The sequence below is a fragment of the Mobula birostris genome, chromosome 12 (genome assembly GCF_030028105.1).
Source record: "Mobula birostris isolate sMobBir1 chromosome 12, sMobBir1.hap1, whole genome shotgun sequence".
NCBI lineage: Eukaryota > Metazoa > Chordata > Chondrichthyes > Myliobatiformes > Myliobatidae > Mobula > Mobula birostris.
In genome coordinates, this window is record NC_092381.1 from 79753767 (window position 1) to 79781714 (window position 27948).

At 41.7% G+C, this 27948-nt stretch overlaps 1 protein-coding gene across 2 annotated transcripts in view; it reads right to left on the reverse strand.

The window, feature by feature from the left end:
* Nucleotides 1-27948, reverse strand: part of cdc73 (cell division cycle 73, Paf1/RNA polymerase II complex component, homolog (S. cerevisiae)) — a 329568-nt gene that overhangs the window by 219302 nt on the left and 82318 nt on the right. For both annotated transcript variants that reach the window (XM_072274186.1, XM_072274187.1), the window contains exons 8-9: nt 19401-19499; nt 18360-18438 (exon numbers count right to left, since the gene is read on the reverse strand). In XM_072274186.1, the coding sequence (XP_072130287.1) occupies nt 18360-18438; nt 19401-19499 (178 nt within the window). The remainder of the gene's footprint in view (nt 1-18359; nt 18439-19400; nt 19500-27948) is intronic.

The window sequence follows — 27948 nt, forward strand, 5'->3', positions numbered from 1 at the left end:
CGTACTCCTGTGCCCACCCAGTACATTATGTAGTGGATGGGCGACATTGCCCAAGATGGCATGCAACTTAGACAGCATCCTCTTTTCAGACACCACCGTGAGAGAGTCCAGTTCCATCCCCACAACATCACTGGCCTTACGAATAAGTTTGTTGATTCTGTTGGTGTCTGCTACCCTCAGCCTGCTGCCCCAGCACACAACAGCAAACATGATCGCACTGGCCACCACAGACTCGTAGAACATCCTCAGCATCATCCGGTAGATGTTAAAGGACCTCAGTCTCCTCAGGAAATAGAAACGGCTCCGACCCTTCACACTGACACTGGTCAGTGTTCTTAGACCAGTCCAGTTTATTGTCAATTCGTATCCCCAGGTATTTGTAATCCTCCACCATGTCCACACTGACCCCCTGGATGGAAACAGGGGTCACCGGTACCTTAGCTCTCCTCAGGTCTACCACCAGCTCCTTAGTCTTTTTCACATTAAGCTGCAGATAATTCTGCTCACACCATGTGACAAAGTTTCCTACCGTGGCCCTGTACTCAGCCTCATCTCCCTTGCTGATGCACCCAACTATGGCAGAGTCATCCGAAAACTTCTGAAGATGACAAGACTCTGTGCAGTAGTTGAAGTCCGAGGTGTAAATGGGGAAGAGAAAGGGAGACAAGACAGTTCCCTGTGGAGCCCCAGTTCTGCTGATCACTCTGTCGGACACACCGGGTTGCAGGCACACGTACTGTGGTCTGCCAGTCAGGTAATCAAGAATCCATGACACCAGGAAAGTGTCCGCCTGCATCGCTGTCAGCTTCCCCCAGCAGAGCAGGGCGGATGGTGTTGAATGCACTGGAGAAGTCAAAAAACATGACCCTCACAGTGCTCGCTGGCTTGTCCAGGTGGGCATAGACACGGTTCAGCAGGTAGACAATGGCATCCTCAACTTGTGATTGCTGACCACGATGCTCAGTTCCTCCAGTACCACCAGTCTGACATTTGCCAAGATGGAATATACACCGCTACCAGGATGATAACAGAGCACTCCCTCAGCAGACAGAACACATGACACTTGACAGCCAGGTGTTCCAGGTCAGGGTGCAAGACTGCAATAGCACTGCCACATCTGTGCACCACAACGAGTTAATCATGGAGTATTTACTTAATAAATGCAAAGTAAAATTAACTAAAGAAAATTTTAGCAATCACCAGGAGAGTCTGCTCTCAAAAACAAAAGCACAAGGAGATCTGCAGATGCTGAAAATTCAAGCGACACACATAAAAAATGCTGGTGAATGCAGCAGGCCAGGCAGCATCTATAGGAAGAGTACAGTCGACGTTTCAGGCCGAGACCCTTCGTCAGGACCAACTGAAAGAAGAGATAATAAGAGATTGGAAAGTGGGAGGGGGAGGGGGAGAGGGAGATCCGAAATGATAGGAGACAGGAGGGGGAGGGATGGAGCTAAGAGCTGGAAAGTTGATCGGCAAAAGAGACTCGAGGCTGGAGAAGGGAGAAGATCATGGGACGGGAGACCTAGGGAGAAAGAAAGGGGGAGAGGGGAAGCCCAGAGATCGGTGAGGAGGGATGGGGGGGACGAATGGACAAGGGAGTCGCATAGGGAGCGATCCCTGCGGAAAGCGGGGGGGGGGGGGGAGGGAGGGAAAGACGTGCTTAGTGGTGGGATCCCGTTGGAGGTGGTGGAAGTTACAGAGAATTATATGTTGGACCCGGAGGCTGGTGGGGTGGTAGGTGAGTACAAGGGGAACCCTATTCCTAGCAGGGTGGCGGGAGGATGTGGTGAGAGCAGATGTGCGTGAAATAGGCCTGAGAGTAGAGTTGATGGTGGAGGAAGGGAAGCCCCTTTCTTTAAAAAAGAAGGACATCTCCTCCGTCCTGGAATGAAAAGCCTCAACCTGAAAGAAGATGCGGTGGAGACGGAGGAATTACGAGAAGGGGATGGCATTTTTGCAAGAGACAGGGTGGGAAGAGGAATAGTCCTGGTAGCTGTGAGAGCCCGTAGGCTTATAGTAGACATCAGTAGATAAGCTGTCTCCAGAGATAGAGACAGAAAGATCAAGAAACGGGAGGGAGGTGTCGGGAATGGACCAGGTAAACTTGAGGGCAGGGTGAAAGTTGGAGGCAAAGTTAATAAAGTCAACGAGCTCAGTATGCATGCAGGAAGCAGCACCAATGCAGTCGTCAATGTAGCGAAGGAAAAGTGGGGGACAGGTACCAGTATAGGCTTGGAACATGGATTGTTCCACAAAGCCAACAAAAAGGCAGGCATAGCTGGGACCCATAAGGGTGCCCATGGCTACACCTTTAGTTTGGAGGAAGTGGGAGGAGCCAAAGGAGAAATTATTAAGAGTAAAATTCTGCTAGACGGAGAAGACTGGTGGTAGAGGGGAACTGGTTAGGTCTGGAATCCAAAAAGAAGCTGAGAGCTTTGAGACCTTCCTGGTGGGGGATGGAGGTATATAGGAACTGGACATCCATGGTGAAAATAAAGCAGTGGGGGCCAGGGAACTTAAAATCATTGAAAAAATTCAGAGCGTGAGAAGCGTCACGAACATAGGTGGGAGGGGATTGAACAAAGGGGGATAAAACAGTGGCGAGGTATGCAGAAATGAGTTTGGTGGGGCAGGAGCAAGCTGAAACAATGGGTCTACCTGGACAGGCAGGACAAAGACTTGTTCTCTCCCGTTTTAATGCAATACCCAGCTCTAAAATCTGAGCTCAACATTAAATTCTTTAATGACAGGCAAAGCCTGCATCAGTGGAGTAATTATTTACATTATAAAAGAAAATACATCTTTCTTTAAACTTTCTGTATCCTGTAACCCCCTCTTCATGGACAAACCCATACAGTGAGAAACAAGGTATCTTCCTTCTTGAAATAAAAGCTATACCCCAAATAACCAAACAGCTAGGTTTTACGCTTCTTCTTCAGTATGCACAAAGGATGCAAATTACAGCCTATCAAGAAATACAAATGAACAAAGTGTAAATTTTTAAATGAAATTAAAAAGTTAAATGCCAACAAAAAAACAATAAAAGCAATATTTAAATATTATAATTCCATTGAACAACTGTAAGAATGTACATTATAAAACCAGTCCATTTAGCCCAACTTGACTGTTAGTATTTATGCTGCAAACAAATCTCACCCCATTCATTTATAAATTTCCTTCTTAAAATATCCTTTTAGTTCTTTCTTGTGCTTACCCAGCTTTAGTTCATACTAGACAATGGGGTGACCCGTTGGGGCACCCTTTGAGAGAAGGGTAGTGCAATCTGATGTGACCAGAATGAACATTAAATTTTCCTATTGGTTTTGCTTTGCTTTCGAAACTGAAGTAGAAAACCTCAGTTTATTAAAGAAGAACGACTCGTAGCTAAGCAAATATAGCTGCTGCTCATTTAACGAAGGACACTTTTGATGGCATCATTTCTGGTTTATCTGCCACCCTTGTGCATCTCGTTGTCATTCTGGAAACGTGCAGTCCTTTCATCCCCCGTCTCTTCATCTCTTCTGCTGTTTGTTGTTTGTCTCTGATCCTGGAGACGTGCATGCCTCTCCTCCTCTGCCTCTTCTTCTTTCACCTTTTTTGTCCTGATTCTTTGATCCTGGAATCGTGTGGCCTTGGCTTCATCCGATTGTTGTTGTCTCCCTCTCCTTGCTGCTTCCCGACGACGTCAGGTGTCATCTCTTAACCATAATGTCCCCCTTCTCTTTCCACCCAGCATAATTAGGCTATCCATATATTTTTACCCTAATGCTTGATAGAAGATAGGAAGCAGTAATACCAAAGCCTCCAAGCTGCTGAGGCTGGCCGTGTGCATGCATCCGGCTGTGCCATCGCTGTCTCCATGGAAGATGGGAGCGGCTCTGTGAGCATCATGAGGCGCTGCTGAGGCTGGCCGTGTGCATGCATCCGGCTGTGCCATCACTGTCTCCATGGAAGATGGGAGCGGCTCTGTAAGCATCATGAGGCGCTGCTGAGGCTGGCCGTGTGCATGCATCCGGCTGTGCCGTCGCAGTCTCCATGGAAGGTGGAAGTGGCTCTGTGAGCATCGTGACCCGCTGCTGAGGCTGGCTGGGCACATGTGTCGGGCTGTGGCGTCCCTATATCCATGCTGGCCAATCAGGTCTTGGGTGAAAGGCAGCGTGTTGATTTTTGGCGAATCAGCAATTTTATATGGATATATAACCCTGAACTTTGCCTGCATTCTGTAAGTTAGCGCATTTTAATTCGATTTAGCCAAAAAAAAAGTGCCGCTGTAATGCACCGTTTGTGCTAATTGGAGGTCACAAACAGACGAACAGACAGACCGAGCATGAGAGTTTTAGTAGTATATAGATATGCTGTCCTTTTCATTAATTTCTAGAAGTAGCGTTTCTACATTCTTTGTAAATATCTGGTTGAGAGGTTCTCATGAATTCTGTTATTTTTGACCACCTTATAGTAATTGCCCCTTGATTTGTTCTTCCCTGTCAATTCAGCATTTAACCTACCAAATCCTCAATAATCTGAAACAGTTTTCTATTTTCCAGAGATAAAGGACATGGCTGTTCAACATTTCTGAATGACTATAACCTATTTACTGAGGCAAATCTACAAGAGTCCTCCATATTTAAAAGTATGCATCTAAAGTATGCATCACTTTTCACATTCTCTACCTGGCTTGAATATGTCTCTATGCACAAGTAAATTAACGTAGAATTATATTCAATACTGCACTGAAACATTTAGGACAAATGGTGGATTCTAATGTTCCTGCTCCACTTGACCTTCCACCTATTGTATCTCACTTTATACTTCTTTCCCACTCTCACAATATGGAGAGCATGTCCTACTGCAAAATTATAGTATCTGATTTACCCTTGTCACTTTGGTACAATCACAAAATATATCAAATGGAAATGAGTTAAAAATGCTAAAATTTGTTCAATATGCTTTTTTCTTTTTTCAGTGGTTCAGGCGTGGGAAGTATGAGTGTCGGTGTCAAAGCCCAACTGAAGATGGGAGAGGGAGCAGAAAAGTAGCAAATTTGGGCAAAACCATTCGTTTTTGACTCTGCAGACTTGGTAAGCAGCAACCTAAACTCAGCTGGAACGGAGTGGCCATTGTTGGACTATGCCAGGTGTGTGTGTGTGTGTGTGTGTGTGTGTGTGTGTGTGTGTGTGTGTGTGTGTGTGTGTGTGTGAAGGCTTTGATTTAACAGGCTTCAGCATGAACAAGTGGAGACACAGTTAACAAGAAGTAAGCTTTTTTTTAAATAAAAGTACAGAGTAGTCAGGATGAAATGCTCCTCCTGTCAGATGTGGGAATTCAGGATACCTGACTGTTTCCCTGATGACTACATCTGCGGGAAGCAAACCAAACTTCAGCACCTGGCTAACTGGGACAATGAGTTGGAGTTGAAGTTGGATGTACTCACAATCATTCAGGAGGCTGAGGATATTATAGATGAGACTTTCGAAGAAGTAGTCACACCCAGAGTACAGGCTCTGGACAATAGATGGGTGATCACCAGGAGAGGTAAGGGAATTAAGAAGTCAGTGCAGGGTTCCACTGTGGCCATTCCCCTCGGCAACAAGTATGTCTCTTTGGATGCTGTGGCGGGGGGGGGGGGGGGGTGGAATGACCCATTACATCACAGCAACTGCAGCCAGGCTGGTGGGCACACTGAGGCTCAATCAAGAAGGGTATAGTCTGGCAGTGCAGTAATTATAGGGGACTTGATAGTTAGGAGGACAGAAGGAAATTATTTGACCGCAAAAGAGATACCAAGGTGGTGTGTTACCTCCAGGGTGCTAGGGTCCATGATATATCAGAGCTGCTGTAGGATATTCTCAAGGGGGAGAGGGAGCAGTCAGAGGCTGTGGTGCATATTGGCACCAATGACATAGGTAGAAAAGGGGAAGAGGTCCTACACAGTAAGTATACAGAGTTAGGAAAGAGGCTGAAGAAAAGGACCTCCAAGGTAGTAATCTTTGGATTATACCCGGTGCCATGGTCTAGTGTAGCATGGGTGTTAGCATGGATGAATGAATGGCTGAGGAGATGCTGCAGGGGAAAGGGTTTTAAATTGGAACCTTTCCTGAGGAAAGGGTGTCCTGTACAGGAGGAAAGGGTTGCACCTGAACTGGGGGTAAACCAGTATTCTGGCTGGGAAGTTTGCTGATGCTACTTGGAAGAGAATCTAATTTTGCAGGGGGCTGGGAAGGATCAGACCAGAAGGTAGATGTCAAGCAAAGTACTGAAAGGCAAAATAGAGATAAGAGGTATGATGGTTTGGATAGTTTGATGTAAATTTTAATGCTAGAAATATTGTGGGTAAGGGTAATGAACTTAGAGCATGGATCAGTACATGGGATTACAATGTTGTAACCATTACTGAAACTTGGTTAAGAGGGGGGCAGGAATGGTTGATTAATGTACCAGGTTTTTGAAGTTTTAGAAAAGATGGAGGAGGAGTTGGGGTGGGGGGGCGGATTGTTGCACTACTAATCAGGGACAATATCACAGCTGCCCTCAGGGGAGACATAATGGAACTCAGGAATACGAAAAGAGCAATCATACTAATGGGATTGTACTACAGACCCCCTCGTAGCCACCAGAACATTGAGGAACAGATATGTAATTATATTAAGGAAATGTGTAAAAATAATAGGGTTGTTCTCATGGTAGATTTAAATTTCCTTAACATAAACTGAGTCCTTCTTAGTGCACGGGGATTAGATGGGGCAGAATTTGTTACATGTATTCAGGAAAGTTTCTTAAATCAATATGAACGGTCCAAAGAGAGGAGGGGCCGTACTGGACTTGGTGTTTGGAAATGAGCTTGACCAGGGGACAGACCTTTCAGTGGATGGAAAGTTAGGGAACAGTGACTGTAACCCCTTAACTTTCAGGATAGCTATTGTCCTTGTGGGAGAATTTTAAATTGGAGTACAGTGAATTACAGGGGCATTAGGCAGGAACATAGAAACATTAATTGGGATCACCTTTTCTCTGGCAAGTCAGTTGCATAAAGTACAAGAAAGGTATATTCCTGTTATAAGGAAAGACGGGGGTGGAAAGACAAGAGAACTTTGGATGTCCAGAGAGGTGATGAATTTAGTCAAGGAGAAAAAGGAGAAGTATGTAAAGCTTCAAAAGTTAGGATCAAGGATAAGATATATGAGCATTTGGAAACCCATGGCCTAATTAGGGAGAGTCAGCATGACTTTGTGCATGGTAGGTCATGCCATAGCAAATTGACTGAGTTTTTTTGACAAGGTGACAACAGTGACGACAGTAGGGCAGTGGATGTTGTACACATGGATTTTAGTAAGGTGTTTGACAAACCCCTCATCCAGAGGATTAAGATGCATGGAGTCCATGAAAAATTGACTCTTTGGATTCAGAACTGGGTTGCACATAAAAAACAGAGGGTAGTGGTTGAAGGGACTCATTCAAGCTGGAGGTCTCTAATTAGTGGAGTCCCGCAAGAATCTGCGCTGGGACCTCTACTGTCTGCAACATATATAAATGACCTGGATGAAAACGTAGATGGGTGGGTTAGTAAATTGCAGGTGATACCAAGATTAGTGTTGTTGTGGATGGGTGTAGAAGACTGCCAAGGAACATATCACAAGCTCTTAATCATGAGTTTCCAAACAGACCAACTTGTATCAACTTACCTGCCACCAATCGTGCTTCTTTGGGATTTGCCAACACCAGCTGTATAATCCCAACCAGCAAATGGCTCTCAAAATAATCCAAGGAACCCAACAACTAGGCTAAGTGAGGACTAGATGACTGTTTTGCAAAGCACCTACACTCTGTCCACATTGACCATCCTAAGCTCCCAGCTGAATACCATTTCCTCTCCTTTCCCATTCCCAAACTCAGGCCTTCCATCCTCAGACCTTCTCCACTTGAGGGTAACCAGACCAACTGCTAACCTTAGTAACAACCAATCTGCTGGAGAAACTCAGTCAGCTGAACGGAATCTGGGAGACAGGAAGGAATTGATGATTTTCAGGACTACAAGTGGAGAGGGGAAATTGACAGTCTAAAGAGAGGGAGTTGGGGGGGAGGGGGAGTGAGTGATACTGGAGCCAGAGGTGATAGGTGGACGAAAGAGGTATATACAAGATTGAGGAAAAGAGTGGGGTTGAGTTGGGAGAAAATGACAGGTGCGTGGTAGAATAAGGCAGACAAATTATGGAGATGGAGATGAAGATGAAGATGAAGCAAGGTGAGGGGAGGAGAGGAAAGGAAGGTGTAGGTTGCAGACAGCTGCTGGAGGGGGATAAGCAAGAACACCCAAAGGGTAACCAGTGCTGGAATCTTGAGCAAAGGAGGTTCTAATGATGACCATGAGGTGAAAAGACGAGTAGGTATGTGTCAGATGAAGTTAGAACCAGAATGTGGGTGGGGAAGGTGGGGGTAGAGCTAGTGGGTGAACTATGTGTGTAAAGGGTAGATACAGCCAGAACGGGGGAGGGCAATGAAGACAGCTGATGAGACTGGAGGGGAATGGGTCAAAAAAGGATGAGAGGAGGATCAGAGGGAAGAAAGGAGGGAAAGGGTTAATCACCAGAGGGGAAGATTATCTAAAATTGGAAAACTAAATGCACATGATATTAGACTGTAAACTATCGAGGCAGAATATGAGGTAGCATTGGGTCTCACCCTCTAAGCAGAAAAGCCCCAAGGATGGATTGGTCAGTGTTGCAATGGGAAGGGAAGAGAAAATGCCATGCAGCTAGGAGTTCAGAATGGTTATTGTAGGTACTCTGCAAAACAATCACCTAGCCTGCATTTGGTCTTGAGATGTAGAGGAGACCACATCAGGAGCTCTGAATGCAACAGAGGAGGTGGAATGAGGTGCTCGTGACCTTTGCATCACTTGAAAGGTGGCCATGAATATGTGTTAGGGAAGAAGTGCAAAAACAACTGCCACACCTCCTGCTATCGCAAGAGAATGTTCTAGGGGTTAGGTTGGGGTGAATGGAAAGGGATGAACTTCATGAGTTCCTTCATGGCTCCCTGGTTTAAATTCCATCTGTAAGAACTTTTCCCCTTCTCCAGCATGTTATCTTGAAACCACAGGTGATCCAACAGCTGTCCATTTACTTCAAACATAATAATTTACTATTACCCAGGGACTCAAACCACCATCTCCAAAAGAAAATTAACTGTTTGCACTTCTAATTTCATGCTTGTATGCAATGCTCACAATTTAGTCTACTTTACATTGGAAAAAACAAATGCAGGCTGGGTATCTGCGATTCCCAACACTGCCATTTAGGCCGTGGGGCAACCCTGAGTTTTAGTGCCCTGTTAGTTTAACTTTCCATCCCATTCTTTTCTTTGGCTTATTGCACTATTCCAAAATAAGTTTGATGAATGTCACCTCATCTTCCACCCAGACAAAATTAAACTCAATATTGGAATTCTAGCATGGAACCCAATTAGATTACACTACTACTATGCTTTACTTGTCTAATTATAGGGTGCTCCTCCCAGTTGATTACACCGATGGACTGTGCAAAAGATGGCTTCAATGGATCTATTCATTATATTTGTTCTTCTCTTTTACAATCTGCATTCTGTTGTTTTTTTTCCTTTCGTACTTCCTTGATGTATTGTACTTTCGTATACAATGATCCATCTGGATGGAATGCAAACAACGCTTTTCACTGACTCCATACATGTGACAATAATAAACTGTTTACCAACTTACAGTATCCGTGATTCTACTAACAGCAAAACAGGAGAAAGTGATCCCAAATTCAAGAGCTGCTTTTCCATTTTACAATTTATTTTTCAAGTGTGGATTCTCATAAATGAGATATATCTGGAATATTTAACATGTTGTATAAAACAAATTGCTAACAATTTCACATGGGTTTTCTCCTCTGCATATATGCAAAAACTCTTAACTAATACATTTATTTCAAAATTACACTCCTGTTCTGAGATTTTCTATCTTTTCTATTATCAATGAGCAGAGGTGATTTAATTTTCACCGATGGTGTCTGACATTTCACAATCTTGCCTCACTCTCAACATAAATAAAGACTTTTTAAAAACAAAATCCATACAAAAGCACTTCATCCTACAGCACATGCATATAAATCTAAAGTTAAACAGAAGTCCTTTATGGAGAAGTGAAACTGCTCTTGGGAGTGTCACAAATTTGGTAATAATGCACTGCAGTCCTGATTTTTTCTCAACTGATAAAATATCTATTGACATAGAATGCATGCTACTAATGTGCTAATGTTTGTTAAGGACCAGCATGTTGACCAAGCCCGTTCCTTTGAAATCTGAAAAAAATTACAATTTCTATCATGATGGAACATAAATCTCATTCTACAGATAATTATCAGGGATAACTAGCTAACAAAATAAGTGCTTCTCCAACAAAATAAAAGTACTTGGAATCATTCTGAGTGGCCTAACTGTTCCAGATATGTAGGACCTTCCAACCTAACACATTATCGTTGTTAGGCATCAAGCAAGGCACAGCAGGCTTGCACTTGAATGCCTCCTGTATCATATACTGAGATTCAATGTAGTGAATGCCTCCTGTATCATATACTGAGACTCAATATAGTGAATGCCTTCTGTATCGTATACTGAGACTCAACCCAAAATACCCTGATGACCTGTTATAGCTCTGCCATCAAGGACATTTGGAAGAAATTTTAAATGCTTCTCATTGTCAGACATTTCAAAACTCTTCAAAGGTTTCAATAATCAAATAAAAAATTTAACAATATTGTAAATAATTAAAGTAATTAGCATCTTAAATTCTCACAAGCAACTTAAATCATGAAGTAAAATACATAAATTGCTTCCCCTTTTTCATGGATCTTCAATTCTAGTACTAGCCAATGCTGAAACAAAACTATGACTACATTGTTAAGCCATTATCCCACTCATGACAGCACTGATTTGTCAGGAAAAATGAAATATGATCATTACTGAAACTACAATAAATTTTTACCTCTACCCCTTCAATTAAGTTGGATCTTTGCAGGATGAAAAATGTTCTTTCTAATCTAAATTTATTGGCCAAAGCACTTCTCCATTTTTGAAATAAGGTTTTATTTTGTAAGCACAGGGTATAGATTTGATTGTAGAAGAATTCAGTGCCAATATTCAGTTGGTTAATTTCTCTTGCCTTTCTCAAGTTACTGTCATAAAAAATGTTATAGTTTCTGCTTTTTAATATAAAAAAAACATGAAACAACCAACTCCTTTCATCTGAAACTTGGACAAATCAAAGGTAGGAATCAAACTGCAGATTATTTATAACCCTTCCTTACTGCTTTTTTAAAAAAAAGTTTATCAAAACATTAAATGGCAAGTTACAGAATTGCTATGGCAGTTACTCACACAAATGCAATTCTGTAACTTGCCAATTAATGTATTTGAAACTATTTCATAAGTGAACTCTCTGTAAAGTTGAAAACGTACAATAAGTTATACATTCAAAACCTAAGATGCCTAAGAAAGAAAAAGCAATCACCATTATTTGAATTAACAAAATGAAACACAAGAAATGCCTGTAAATAGGTCACAAACCATAAAATTGAAATCTTAATGGATATGAACTACAAAGATGAACAATAGCAACATCTATGTGCCAATCTAAAAGCCTCTTAAACACATTGTATTTGTCTCCACCACAACCCCCGGCAGCATATTCCAGACACTCGTTACTCTGTGTAAATATTTGTCCCACACGTCTGCTTTGAACTTGCACCCTCTCATTTTAAATGCATTCTCTCTGGTATTACACATTTTAACCCTAAGTAAAAGACACCAGCTGTCCACTCTATCTATCCCTCTCATAATTTTAGAAAGCTCTTTTAGATGTCCCCTCAGCCTCTGCCGCTCCAAAGGAAACATCCAAATTTGTCCAATCTCTCCTAATTACACATGGCCTTTAATTCAGATAGCATCCTGGGAAACTGGCACCCTCTCCAAAGCCTGGAAACCCTTCCTATAATGGGGCAATCAGAATTAAAAGCAATACTGAAAACAGCCGAACTAGTTTTATAGGACGACAACATAGCTTCCCAACTCCGGAACACAATTCTTCACTTAATGAAGTTAAGCATTCCATATGCCTTCTTTAACACCCTATCAACTAATATAAGTTAGTTCAACTACTTTCAGGAACCCATGGACTTGGACTCCAAGATCACTCCCCATATCAACGCTGTTAAGGGCTGCCATTAATAGTACGCTGTCCTTTTACATTTGATCTCCTAAAGTACAACACTTCACATTTCCTGGTTAAATTTCAACTACCATTTCCCCTCCTAAATTTGAAACTAATCTATATCCTACTGTATCCTTTGCCAGTTTTCTACTGAATCCACCCCACCAATAATGTTCTTGTCACCTGCAAACTTACTAACCCATCCATTTTCATCGAGGTTTTATTTATTTATACACACACACACACACACACACACACACACACACACACACACACACACGGCATGTAAAAGTTTGGGCACCCCTGGTCAAAATTTCTTTTTCTTTGAATAGCTAAGCTAGTAAAAGACAATCTAAACACAAAATACTCTGCGGATGCTGGGGTCAAAGCAACACGCACAACACGCTGGAGGAACTCAGCAGGTCGGGCAGCATCCTTGGATGACCTGATTTCCAAAAGGCATAAAGTTAAAGATGACACATTTCTTTAATATTTTAAGCAAGAAAACTTTTTTATTTCCATCTTTTACAGTTTCAAAATAACAAAAAAGGAAAAGGGCCCGAAGCAAAAGTTTGGGCACCCTGCATGGTCAGTACTTAGTAACACCCCCTTTGGCAAGTATCACAGCTTGTAAACGCTTTCTGTAGCCAGCTAAGAGTTTTTCAATTCTTGTTTGGGGGATCTTTGCCCATTCTTCCATGCAAAAGGCTTCTAGTTCTGTGAGATTCTTGGGCCCTCTTGCATGCACTGCTCTTTTGAGGTCTATCCACAGATTTTCGATGATGTTTAGGTCGGGGGACTGTGAGGCCAATGGCAAAACCTTCAGCTTGCGCCTCTTGAGGTAGTCCATTGTGGATTTTGAGGTGTTTAGGATCATTATCCTGTTGTAGAAGCCATCCCCTTTTCATCTTCAGTTTTTTTTTACAGACGGTGTGATGTTTGCTTCCAGAATTTGCTGGTACTTAATTGAATTCATTCGTCCCTCTACCACTGAAACACAAGCCCAAAGCATGATCGATCCACCCCCGTGCTTAACAGTTGGAGAGGTGTTCTTTTCACGAAATTCTGCACCCTTTTTTCTCCAAACATACCTTTGCTCATTGCGGCCAAAACGTTCTAACTTAACTTCATCAGTCCACTGGACTTGTTTCCAAAATGCATCACGTTTCTTTAGATGTTCCTTTGCAAACTGCTGACGCTGAATTTTGTGGTGAGGACACAGGAAAGGTTTTCTTCTGATGACTCTTCCATGAAGGCCATATTTGTGCAGGTGTCGCTGCACAGTAGAACAGTGTACCACCACTCCAGAGTCTGCTAAACATTCCTGAAGGTCTTTTGCAGTCGTATGGGGGTTTTGATTTGCCTTTCTAGCAATCCGACAAGCAATTCTCTCCGAAAGTTTTCTTGGTCTTCCAGACCTCAACTTGATCTCCACTGTTCCTGTTAACTGCCATTTCTTAACTACATTATGAACTGAGGAAATGGCTACCTGAAAATGCTTTGCTATCTTCTTATAGTCTTCTCCTGCTTTGTGGGCAGAATATATTTTAATTTTCAGAGTGCTAGGCAGCTGCTTACAGGAGTCCATGGTTGCTGACTGTTGGGACAGGGTTTGAAGAGTCAGGGTATTTATAAAGCTGTGAAGTTTGCATCGCCTAGTCTTTCCTAATGATGACTGTGAACAAGCCATAGCCCTAACAAGCTAATTAAGGTCTGAGACCTTGGTAAAAGTTATCTGAGAGCTTGGGGTGCCCAAACTTTTGCATGGTGCTTCTTCCCTTTTTTTCCACTCTAAAATTGCACAAAACAAAAATATTATACTAATCTTGCTTAATATGTTGAAAAGAATGTTTCATCTTTAACTTTATGACTTTTGGAGATCAGTTCATCTTCGACTCACTTAACTATTCACAGTAACAGATATTTTGACCGGGGTGCCCAAACTTTTGCATACCACTGTATATATCACAAACAGCAGAGAGCCCTACAGAACACCACTAATCACAGATCTCTAGTTAAAATAAGCCCCTCAGACCACTACTCTCTGCCTTCTATGAGCCACTTGCTTACTGCCAATACATTGCTCGCATTTAGGGCAGTAATGAAGGTCCTCCATCTCTGATGGTGTTCAGGAATTCCTTCATTATGTCAGAAGCTTTCTCTTGGTCTTCTCTATTGCCAGTCCTGGATGGAGACTCAGGAATACCACCGTACTCAGATGTAGAAGGATTCTTTATTGCCGTTTCAGTAACAAATTTGTTTTACCAATCGGGGATGTTAATCATGAGCTGAACCCCCAAACCTGGAAGTCCGGTGGACCCCACTCTTAGTCTTGCCTCTACCCCTTGACCTGTTTGGCATGGGTGACCCTACCAAGAGCCAATGCATAAAGCACTGACTCCAGCCAGCATAGCTCTCCATTAAGGCACGCAAGCCTCCAAACCATGACAAGGTTGTGGTCCCCTTGGAAGTTCGATGGGGAAGCTAGTTCTGAATTCAAACAGCCAATTCACCGTGGATCCCATGCGTCTTAATATACTGCATGAGCCTCCCAGGAGGAACTTTGTCAAACACCTTACTGAAATCCATGTAGATAACATCCATAATCTACCTCTGTCAGTATGTGGACAGGCCGACTAGGGGGAATGCCATACTAGATCTAGTACTAGGTAATGAACCAGGTCAGGTCACAGATCTCTCAGGAGGTGAGCATCTGTGGGTCAGTGACCACCGCTCCCTGGCCTTTAGCATTATCATGGAAAAGGATAGAATCAGAGAGAACAGGAAAATTTTTAATTGGGAAAGGGCAAATTATGAGGCTATAAGGCTAGAACTTGCAAGTGTGAATTGGGATGATGTTCTTGCAGGGAAATGTACTATGGACAGGTGGTCGATGTTTAGAGATCTTTTGCAGGATATTAGGGATAAGTTTGTCCCGGTGAGGAAGATAAAGAATGATAGGGTGAAGGAACCATGGGTGACAAGTGAGGCGGAAAATCCAGTCAGGTGGAAGAAGGAAGCATACATGAGGTTTAGGAAGCAAGGATCAGATGGGTCTATTGAGGAATATAGGGAAGCAAGAAAGGAGCTTAAGACGGGGCTGAGAAGAGCAAGAAGGGGGCATGAGAAGGCCTTGGCGAGTAGGGTAAAGGAAAATCCCAATGCATTCTTCAATTATGTGAAGAACAAAAGGATGACAGGAGTGAAGGTAGGACCGATTAGAGATAAAGCTGGGAAGATGTGCCTGGAGGCTGTGGAAGTGAGCGAGGTCCTCAATGGATACTTCTCTTCGGTATTCACCAATGAAAGGGAACTTGATGATGGTGAGGACAATATGAATGAGGTTGATGTTCTGGAGCATGCTGATATTAAGGGAGAGGAGGTGTTGGGGTGGTTAAAATACATTAGGACGGTTAATCCCAGGGGCCTGATGGAATATTCCCCAGGCTGCTCCATGAGGCGAGGGAAGAGATTGCTGAGCCTCTGGTTGGGATCTTTATGTCCTCGTTGTCCACGGGAATGGTACCGGAGGATTGGAGGGAGGCGAATGTTGTCCCCTTGTTTAAAAAAGGTAGAAGGGATAGTCCGGGTAATTATAGACCAGTGAGCCTTACGTCTGTGGTGGGAAAGCTGTTGGAAAAGATTCTTAGAGATAGGATCTATGGGCATTTAGAGAATCATGGTCTGATCAGGGACAGTCAGCATGGCTTTGTAAAGGGCAGACCGTGTCTAACAAGCCTGATAGAGTTCTTTGAGGAGGTGACCAGGCATATAGATGAGGGTAGTACAGTGGATGTGATCTATATGGATTTTAGTAAGGCATTTGACAAGGTTCCACACGGTAGACTTATTCAGAAAGTCAGAAGGCATGGGATCCAGGGAAGTTTGGCCAGGTGGATTCAGAATTGGCTTGCCTGCAGAAGGCAGAGGGTCATGGTGGAGGGAGTACATTCAGATTGGAGGATTGTGACTAGTGGTGTCCCACAAGGATCTGCTCTGGGACCTCTACTTTTCGTGATTTTTATTAACGACCTGGATGTTGGGGTAGAAGGGTGGGTTGGCAAGTTTGCAGACGACACAAAGGTTGGTGGTGTTGTAGGTAGTGTAGAGGATTGTCGAAGATTGCAGAGAGACATTGACAGGATGCAGAAGTGGGCTGAGAAGTGGCAGATGGAGTTCAACCCGGAGAAGTGTGAGGTGGTAACTTTGGAAAGACAAACTCCAAGGCAGAGTACAAAGTAAATGGCAGGATACTTGGTAGTGTGGAGGAGCAGAGGGATCTGGGGGTACATATTCACAGATCCCTGAAAGTTGCCTCACAGGTGGATAGGGTAGTTAAGAAAGCTTATGGGGCCTTAGCTTTCCTAAGTCGAGGGATAGAGCTTAAGAGTCACGATGTAATGATGCAGCTCTATAAAACTCTGGTTAGGCCACACTTGGAGTACTGTGTCCAGTTCTGGTCGCCTCACTATAGGAAGGATGTGGAAGCATTGGAAAGGGTACAGAGGAGATTTACCAGGATGCTGCCTGGTTTAAAGAGTATGCATTATGATCAGAGATTAAGGGAGCTAGGGCTTTACTCTTTGGAGAGAAAGAGGATGAGAGGAGACATGATAGAGGAGTACAAGATAATAAGAGGAATAGATAGAGTGGATAGCCAGCGCCTCTTCCCCAGGGCACCACTGCTCAATACAAGAGGACATGGCTTTAAGGTAAGGGGTGGGAAGTTCAAGGGGGGTATTAGAGGAAGGTTTTTTACTCAGAGAGTGGTTGGTGCGTGAAATGCACTGCCTGAGTCAGTGGTGGAGGCAGATACACTAGTGAAGTTTAAGAAACTATTGGACACGTATATGGAGGAATTTAAGTTGGGGGCTTATATAGGAGGGAGGGTTTGAGGGTCGGCACAACATTGTATGCCAAAGGGCCTGTACTGTGCTGTACTATTCTATGTTCTATTACAAGTCACGTACAATAACGAAAGGATACATTCAGGGATTTACCCATTCATGGTATTTTAAATGACTATTTTTTTCTTATGACAAATATGTGCAATTGATTTCACTTTGCAAACTTTGTAAATTATTTTAAGTGCTAAATTTTGAGGAATTTCTGTGTTCGTGCAACACCTAAGCTCTATAACTTAGTCATTCTTTCTGCACATACTCACAGAAATTACCTTCTGTTTCTATATTCAGTGCTATGCAACCCCTATCTGGTAACTCAATGCAGAACTGTTATGTTTGAAACCAGCAGTAAAGGGGTGCTGTAATATCATTGTATCAATATCTGCTCCTGATGATAGAATAATTACTCTCTACAAATGAAATATAAAATTTCTTAAATAAGCACAATTTAGTACTGATCTATCTGCACATAAACATCAGAACCTAACGTATTAAATTCCTAAATATTATGAAAATATATTACTGCAAGATTTTTCTTCTGCATAATTCGGATTTGAAAAATATTGTCTGCCAAAATAATGAACAAATCAGCAAGCCAAATGCAAAATGGACAAAAAAGGAATAAAAATGGCCACATATATGGCATCACAAAAAGTGTGTTATTTTAACTCATCCACTACAAGGCATTAAAATGATAAAGAAATGTTAAAACAAAAACAATATGCTTGGCTACATCCTGTCACATACATGTTTTGAGGGACTCATTAAACATTTTTGTAAATTTCATTATGCATGATTTATGAAAAAAAATCCAAGGCAGGCTTTTCTTGTCGTGTTGAGCATTAAATACAATTATGAATGCAAATTATCATGGATTAGAGCTGGCTGACATGTCAACCATAACTAAAAGATCCTCGCAGCTTTTACACAATGTGAGTCATTCACATCATCTCCCTAAACTGTAAACAAACTATTTAATAATGCAATACTGAGCTGCAAATTAATACCTCAAAAGATTTCACTTTTGTCAGCTTTTGAGCCGAATAGAGGATCTGTCGTATAACAGTAGCTTTCTGACAATCACATGTTCGGTGCTAATCCAACATATTGAATGCCTAAATGTTGCTGAATTGTAAACCAAAAGGTAAAAACATGTTCATTTGATAACGAGGGAGAACAAAGGGGAAAGCAAGTTATAATGGGCAAATTGGAGAATAGTGCGTATTCACCTTCTTTCTTTGCGAATCTTTCCTGATCATATCTGTTGTATGCTGCTGGAATAGGTTGTTTATTTCTTAGAGCTGGGTCCTGCAAAGTAAAAACAAGAACATATTTAATAATACGGGCAAAAAAAAGTGATTCTTCAATATAAATCTACAAGAAAAATGGGAAACATAGAAGACCAGTGAAAATGAGACCACATGAATGTTTATTTCGGATTACATTCATATATTTAAAATTTACCTGCTTGGATTTGCAACAGATAGTTAAAGTACATTATTTAACCAGATATAGAAATAACAGAACTTTGTATTTCCTGTGCCAAATCAGTTATTTGATTCGTTTTCTTGCTCTATTATAACTGTGATCTTGCACACATCTTTTAGTTTGTGACAGAGACAAAATAAAACAGTAGCAAAGGTAATTTGTTTCAAATGTCCCAATGAAAGAGTTGTACAATTTATTCCCACATTCTGACTTTTATTTTTAACATTGTAAGTCCTAAGCAAGTACAAAACTTTGTCTTTGAAAGCTTTGGTGGAACCTGTTTGCACTACATTTGCAAGCAAGATGCTGCTCCAGATCTTAATATGTGAATCAAAATGCTTCTCATTTCCCTTCTACTTTTGCCAGTTATCTAAATCTTTAATTTTTAATTCCTAACCCACTCACTGGAAGATATGAATTCCCCCCTCTGTCTTTTAAAACCCTTCTTAATCTTTTCACCTCTAAAGAAAAACAATCTCTGCTTTGTCATTCTTTCCATAAAATCACTTATCTGTGATATCATCTGACAAACTTCCCACATGCCATCTTTCAGGCCTGAAATTATTCTTTAGGTATCAAAACATTTTAAAAAATCCAACATGAATCTAATTATATTTTCTCAACAATATTTCTTAAATCTCATCTTAAAACCAATTTCTTCACTGTGGGTGCAAGAGATTGGCAACATCCAAGAAAAAGTCAGGAAAGAACTCCAAAAGAAATAAATTTTTTCCCTCTCAGAAAGAGAAATGGTTAAAAACTACTTTCAACTTTCTTCTTACCGGAGGTATTATGTTTTGTGGGGGTCTTTGTTCTGGTGCTCGACCTTCTTCCCGGGCTTTCACTGATTGTAAAATTGCAAATATGTTCTTGGAAAAGTTCTGTGGAAGGGTTAAATATAATCAGGATGAATAGTTTTTTTTCACTAAATAAATACTGAATAACATAATAGTATTTTTCATTTCAAAATTGATGCCTCTGAAGAAGATTTGACAGAAAAGTATTTAAGCCTCAGCATAATTAAAATATAATCTGAATTTAATTACCTTTCAGAATGCTGCATACTGCCATCTTCTGTGTGGATATGGAATGGCAAAATGCATGTACTGACATTTGATCTAAAAGATGAAATTGTACTGACTTGGGCTAAATAAATGCATTAAAAGGAGCTGGAAATGTATACATGTTTAGAATTTTTCAGAAAAATAATTGAAAGTTTATAACTATAGAATGCAATGGACTATACAAAGCAGATTTGAGGTGGTTATCAGCACCAAGGGAATTTATCCATCAGCCTCTCAAAGTATGGGGGCAGCCTTAGACCCAATCTATTTAGGTTGAAACAAATCACATATAGAAGACTGATTCAATGACATCAATGCCTGTCTGGCTCAAGTAATAGGAAGTAAGAATATTAATCTATAGCTGTATACTTCAGCATTTGAGAGGTCACCATGAAAATATAACACAAAAAAAACATAAGGCCCTGAGCAACATGTCCCGCAAATTGATTATGCAGATTCCCAGCATTGCACAGCCACTGCAATCCAGTCTGTTGTTCCAGTGATCAAACACTGGGAGCACCGAAGGGAGAAGCCAGTCCCCAACGGCGCACGGACGTCACGCTACACCGCCTCTGGCATCTCCAGGACGTATTCAAAACCTTCTTGAAAGATTCACAAAGGCATTGTAACTCCCCACTCCAGTCTTTGGTGAGAAATTCGGGTATTAAATCTGACTGTTCAGTAAAGTAAGTAAAGTAGAAAGTTGTGCCATAGAGGTGGCTATGAAGCATCGCGCATCAATTTTGGTTCAAAAGGAACTGTTCACCTAAATCAAACTATAATTTTGTAGTGCATTTGAAGTACGTATCCAAGTATAGTATTAAATAGAAGAATTAATCTTTCCCCAGACCCCTACAAAGTTGTTTGCGCCCACTACCAGATTCCCAAAAGAGGCACTCTCATCCAGACTCTGTCACAGGAAGAAACTGCTATGTGGACAGAGGGAAAGATTCCAGGATGTGCTCAAAGCCTTCTTGAAAGATACACAGTAGTCCTATGAAAACTTATAAATCTCTGACACATCACTGTTCAAAATAGAGAAGCATTCACAATTGTATTGAGAACCTTGAGTCTATGCATCAGGAATGTGCAGAAGCCCCAAGTAAATTGCAGAACAACTGCACCAAATAATAAGCTATCCTGTCCCATCAGGCATTTTTTGCCACATTTGCCACTCATAAAATGCAGTCTGATCTTCATCTAAGTCATAATAATAGATAAACACAATCTGCCTAATCTAGCAACACACTAACAATTGTACTACTTCTCGGTAATACGGAGTACACCATTTAAGACCATAAGACAAGGAGGAGAAGTCAGCCATTCAGCCCATCGAGTCTGCTCCGCCATTTTATCATGAGCTGATCCATTCTCACATTTAGTCCCACTCCCCCGCCTTCTCACCATAACCTTTGATGCCCTGGCTACTCAGATACCTGTCAATCTCTGCCTCAAATACACCCAATGACTTGGCCTCCACTGCTGCCCGTGGCAACAAATTCCATAGATTCACCACCCTCTGACTAAAAAAATTTCTTCGCATTTCTGTTCTGAATGGGCGCCCTTCAATCCTTAAGTCATGCCCTCTTGTACTAGACTCCCCCATCATGGGAAACAACTTTGCCACATCCACTCTGTCCATGCCTTTCAACATTCAAAATGTTTCTATGAGGTCTCCCCTCAGTCTTCTAAACTCCAAGGAATACAGTCCAATAAAAACAGTCTAGGTTCAAAAAAGTATCTGAACCACTGGGGTAATGCCTTCTACAAAAGCTATTTGGAGTCAGGTGTTCCAATCAATGAGATGAGATTGAACACGTGCCTCGCCCTATTAAAAGACACACAAAGTCAGGTTACTAACAGAGCCTGCTCCTCTCAAAAAACTTCATGTGCACCGTGCCTCAATCAAAACAACTTTCAGAGGAGCATAGAAGAATTGTAGAGATGCATGAAGCTGGAAAAGGCTACAACAGCATTTCTAAAGGCCTGAGTGTTCATCAGTCCACAATAAGAGAAAATGTCTACAAATGGAGGAAAATCAATATAGTTGCTACTCTCCCTAAGAGTAGGTGTCCTGCAAAGATCACACTAAGAGCATAACACGCAATGCTGAAGGAAGTGAAAAAGAACCCCAGGGGAACAGCAAAAGACCTAGAACTTGCTCAGGAGTCTGCATGTGTCCACTATAAGAAAAACACTAAACAAAAATGGTGTTAATGGAAAGACACCACAGAGGAAACCACTGCTCGCCAAATAAAACATTGCTGCACATCTCAAGTTTGCAAAATACCACCTGGATATCCCTCAGCGCTTCAAGGACAATGTTCTGCGCTAGATAAGACAAAAACTGAACTATTTGGCAGAAGTGCACTCTGCTATGTTTGGAGGAAAAAGGGCACTGTACACCAACACCAAACCACATCCCAACCAACCATCGTGGTTTGGAGTCGGTGTGCTGCCTCAGGGCCTGGGCAGCTTGCAATCGCTGAGGGAACAACTAATTCTAAGTTGTAGCAAAGCATTTTACAGAAGAATGTCAGGATGGTGGTCTGTCACCTGAGGCTTAATAGAAGTTGGATGATACAACAAGACAATGATCTGAAACACAAGAGTAAATCAACAACAAAATGGGATAAAAAGAAGAAAATCTGTGTTTTGGAATGGTCAAGTCAGAGTCTAGACCTTAACTCAATTAAGATGCTGTAGCACGACCCGAAGAGGGCTGTTCATGCAAAGTACCCCAGAAATATTGAGGAACTGCAACAGTTTTATATGTAGGAATGGTTTAAATTTCCTCCTCACCATTGTGCAAGTCTGATCAGCAGCTACAGGAAATGTTTGGTGGAGGTTATTGCTGCTAAAGGAGGTTCTACTGTTATTAAGTGCAAGGGTTCACATACTTTTTCCAACCTTGACTGCAAATGATTAAACAATATGTTCAATAAAGACATGAAAAGTACAATTGCTTGTGTGTTATTAGTTTAGGCAGATTGTGTTCATCTATTATTGTGACTTAGATGAAGGGCAGACCACACTTTATGAGTAATTAATGCAGAAAAGCAGCTAATTGCAACAGTTTACCAAATTTTTTTGCAACTGTAAAAAAAACTTAAAAACAAAAGGGGGGGGCATATAATAGAGCTAAAATTACTGGGAAGTTAGAGGATTGAGAAACTTTTAAAAACCTACAAGTAAAAAAGCCATAAGGATGGAAAAGAAATATAAAGGTAAGCAAACAGGATACCCACATTTTTTTTTCCAGATATATAAAGAATAAAAAGAGAGATCAGAGTAGATATCAGACCACTGAAAAATCGTGCTGGAGAGGCAGTAATGGGGAAAGGAAATGGCGGACAAACTAAATAAGTATTCTGCATCCAGCTTCAATTGTGGCAGATACTACTGCATGTTGCAAGTTGAGAGTGGCAGGGGAGCAGAAATGAGTGCCATTGTTATTACTTGGGAGAAGCTGCTTGGGAAGCTGGAAGGTCTGGAATTAGTTAAGTCAGTCACCTGGACCAGATGGACTACAGCTGAAGGTTCTAAAAAAGGTGGCTGAAGAGACTGTAGAGGCATTAGTAATGATCTTTCAAGAATCACAAGATTCTGGAATGGTTCTGGAAGAGTAAAAAAATTGCAAATTCACTCCACTCTTCAAGAAGAGAGGGAGGTAAAATAAAGGAAATTATAAGCCAGTTAGCCTGACTTCAGTGGTTGGGAAGATGCTGGAGTTGATCGTTAAGGTTGAGGTCCCAGGGAATTTGGAGGCACATAATAAAATAGGCCAAAGTCAGCATGGTTTCCTTAAAGGAAAACCTTGCTTGACAAATTTGTGGGAAATAACAAGCAGGATAGGCAAAAGAGAGTCAGTGGATGCTGTTAAGAAAACTTTTAACAAGGTGCGCACACGAGGCTGCTTAACAAACTAAAAGCCCATGGTATTACAGGGAGATACTAGCATGGTTGATTGTCAAGAGGCAAAGAGTGGGGATAAATTGAGCCTTTTCTGGGCGGCTGTTGGTGACTTGTGATGTTCCACAAGCGTTGGTTTTGGGATCGCTTTTTTAATGTTCTATCTACATGATTTGGAAGTTGGAATTGATGGCTTTATGGCCAAATTTGTGGATGATACAAAAACAAGAGCAGATAGTTTTGAGGATGCAGGCAGGCTGCAAAAGAACTTAGACAAATTAGGAGAATGGGCAAAGAAAATGTATGGCCATGCACTTTGGTAGAAGGAACAAAGGCATAGACTATTTTCTTAAGGGGCAGAAAAATCAAAAATCAGAGGTGCAGAGGAAGTTAGGAGTCTTTGTGCAGGATTCCCAAAAGGTAAACTTGCAGGTTGAGTCAATGGTAAGGAATACAAATTCATTTTGAGAGATAGAATCTAACAGCAAGGATGTAATGCTGAGGCTTTATAAGGCACTGACGAGGCCTCACTTGGAGTATTGTGAGCAGCTATAAGAAAGGATGTGCTGACATTGAAGAGAGTTCAAAGGAGGCTCACGCGAATGATTGCAGGAATGAAAGTTATTGCAGGAGCAGCATTTGATGGCTCTGGGCTTGGACACACTGGAATTTAGAAGAATGGGGGAGGGGGGATCTCACTGAAACATCGAATGTTGAAGGGCATTGATAAGAGGATGTGGAAAGGATGTTTCCTATGGGGAGTCTAGATCCAGAGGGCACAGCCTCAGAAAAGGTCCCTATCCATGTTGAACAGAAATGAAAAGGAATTTCCTTAGCCAGAGGATATTAAATCTACGGAATTCGTTGCCACAGGTGGCAGTAGGGGCCAGTTCATTAGGTGTATTTAAGACAGAGGCTGATAGGCTCTTGAGTAGTCAGCATGAAAGGTTACAAGGAGAAGGCAGGTGAATGGGGTTGAGAAGGAAAATGGATTAGCCATGATGAAGTGGCAGAGCAGACTCAATGGGCCAAATGGCCTAATTCTGTTCCTCTCTCTTATGGTCTAATGGCAGTTATGTGGTGGATCCAGGACAGATTCTCTGAAATGGTAACGCCAAGGAATTTAAAGTTACTGACTCCTTCCACCTCTAATCCCCTGATGAGGACTGGCTTATGGATCTTTGGTTCCTTCTCCTGAAGTCAATAATCAGCTGTTTGACTGTGCTGACATTGAGTGAGAGGTTTTTGCGGTGGCACAACTCAGCCAGATTTCCGAACTGCCTCTTAATGTACAGATTTGTCACTACATTGAATTCAGCCAACAACAGTGGTATCATCGGCAAACTGTAATCAGCCTCACAATCATAGGTACAACGTGTGTAGAGCAGGCAGCTAAGCACACAGTCTTGTGGTGTAGTTGTGCTGACGGGGATTTTGGAGGAGATTTTGCCGCCAATCCCAACTGACTGTGGTCTGCAAGTGAGGAAATTGAGGATCTAGTTGATCCAGTTGCACAAGGGGGTATTGAGGCCTAGATCTTGGAGCCTTTTGGTTAGTTTTGAGGGGATGATTGTGTTGAATACAGAACTGTAGTCAATGAAGAGCATCCTGATGGATACATTTTCACTGTCCAGATACACCAGGGTTGAATGAAGAGCCAATGAAATGACACCTGCTGTTGACCTGTTGTGGCGGTGGGCATACTGGTGCAGATCCAAGTTACTCCTCAGGCAAAGCACTTCATCACTGTGGGTGTAAGTGCTTCAGAAAGTAGAAGGCATGCAGCAGTTATACCTTATTAAGAGTTTGAGGAGATTTGATATGTCACCCAACAGACTCCAGCAAATTTATATAGATGTCAAGAGGAGAGCATTCTGACTGGCTGCATCACAGCCTAGTATGTGGGCTCTGACATATATGATTGAAAGAGGCTGCAGAGGTTGTGGACTCAACAAGTTCCATCATAGGCACAATCCTCCTTACCATTAAAGTTATCTTCAAAAGGCGGAGCCTCAAGAATGCAGCATCCACCAGGTCTTACCAGCCTGAGCTGAGAAAATATAAATAATAATAACAATAAATAAGTAAGCAATATATATCAAGAACATGAGATGAAGAGACCTTGAAAGTGAGTCCAGTTCAGTGGTAACAATTCAGTGATGGATGAGTGAAGTCATCCCTGTAGTTCAAGAGCCTAATGGCTGAGGGGTTCCTGAACCTGGTGATGTGAGTTATGAGGCTCCTGTGCTTTTTTTCCTGATGGCAACTGCGAGAAGGGAGCATGACATGAGTGGATGGGGCCCTTGATGATGGATGCTGCTTTTCCTGCATCAGTGCTCGATGTGTTCATCCATAATAAGTATGATAACATATCTAATACTATTACTGAATAGTAAAAAATGTTGCCCAAAGGGATTGTTTTTTGTGTTCCTTTGTAAAGACGTGAAAGCTCTAGGGGCAGCTGAGAAAAATTTCTGAATTGACATTAGGGTTGGCAGATTTCTTAATTGGAGAGAATGAGAAACAGGAGCTACTCTCTTTGGAACCGAGAAAGGTCTGGAGAAATTTAACAGCAACATTCAAAAACGCTGAACTGGTTTCATATCATTAAAAAGGAAAACCAACACCCATAGAAACCCAACATGTCATAAACTACAGGACAGCAAGTTGAGACAATTACTAAAGAACATTTATCATGCCTGGAGATGTGATCAATTGAACATCTTTAACAGTCAATACAATGGGCTGAATAAGGCTCATTCTGTGCTCTGCAGTTGGAAATCAGACAATTGAGTCTAACTAGGAAAACTTAATAAACTGACAATTCTGCACAAATGGTTCTTGATACCTCCCTGTGCGACTGGATCCTCAACTTCCTCGTGTAGACCCCAGTCAGTATGGACTGGCACAACATCTCCTCCACAATCAGTATCAGCAGAGGTGCACCACAAGGCTGTGTGCTTAGCTCCTGCTTTACTCACTTTATATCTATGATTGTGGCTAAGTACAGCTCCAATACAGTTTTTAAGTTTGCTAATGACACCACATTTGATAGCCAAATCAAAGGAGGCAACGAAACAGTATACAGGAGGAAGACTGACAATCTGGCTTGAATGGTGCCACGACAACAACCACTCACTCAACGTCAGCAAAACCAAAAAACTGATTATTGACTACAGGAGGAAGAAACTGGAAGTCCATGAGCCAATCCCCTTTAGGGGATCGGAAGTGGAGAGGATTAGTAGCTTTAAATTCCTTGCTGTATCCTATCAGAGGATCTATCCTAAGACCCACATTTGTGCAACAAAGTAGGCGCAATAGAGCCTCTACTTTCTCAGAAGTTTGCACGTCACCAAAAATTTTGACTAATTTCTATGAATGTACACTGGAGAGTATCTCAAGCATCATTGCCCAATATTGAAATACCAATGCCAAGAAACAGAAAAGTCTTCAGAAGGTGCTGGATACAGTCCAGCCCATCACAGGCAAAGCCCTCCCCACCATTAAGCACATTTATATGGCGCACTGTCACAACCAAGTAGCATTCATCATCAAGCACCCCCACCATCTAGGCCATGCTCTCTTCTCAGTACTACCATTACGCAGGAGAATACAAAAGCCATAGGTCCCACACCATCATGTTCAGGAACAGTTTTTACTCTACACCCATCAGGCTCCTAAATCAGCATGGATAATTTCACTCAACATGACTCTGAATTGATTCTACAACATACAGACTCAATTTCAAAGACTCTTTACAACTTATGTTCTCAATATTATTTTTCATTTGCACTATTTGTCTTCTTTTACACATTTGTTCTTTGTTTTTGTACGATTTTCCATAAACTGTACTGTATCTTTTCATTTTTCTGTAAATGCCTGCAAGAAAATTAATTTCAAGGTAATTTATGCTGACATATACTGTATACAATGCCTATAAAAAGTATTCACGCCCCCCCACCGGGACGCTTTCATGTTTTATTGCTTTACAAGATTAAATCAGAGAGGATTTAATTTGGCATTTTTGACACTAATCAACAGAAAAAGACTCTTTCGTGTCAAAGTGAAAACAGATCTCTATAATTAATTAATTACAAATATAAAACACAAAATAATTGATTGCGTAAGTATTCACCCCCTTCAAGTCAGTATTTAGTAGATACATCTTTGACAGCAATTACGGTCTTTAGTCTGTGTGGATAGGTCTCTACCAGCTTTGAACATCTGGACATTTAGTCAGTGAGCAAGGACCCCAAATTTGGGCCACCGGTACCATATGGGCGGAGTAATTCTTACAGTGATTTTTGGCAAGGTATACACCCCTAGTGCTAGAAAATATGTGATAGCATTACAG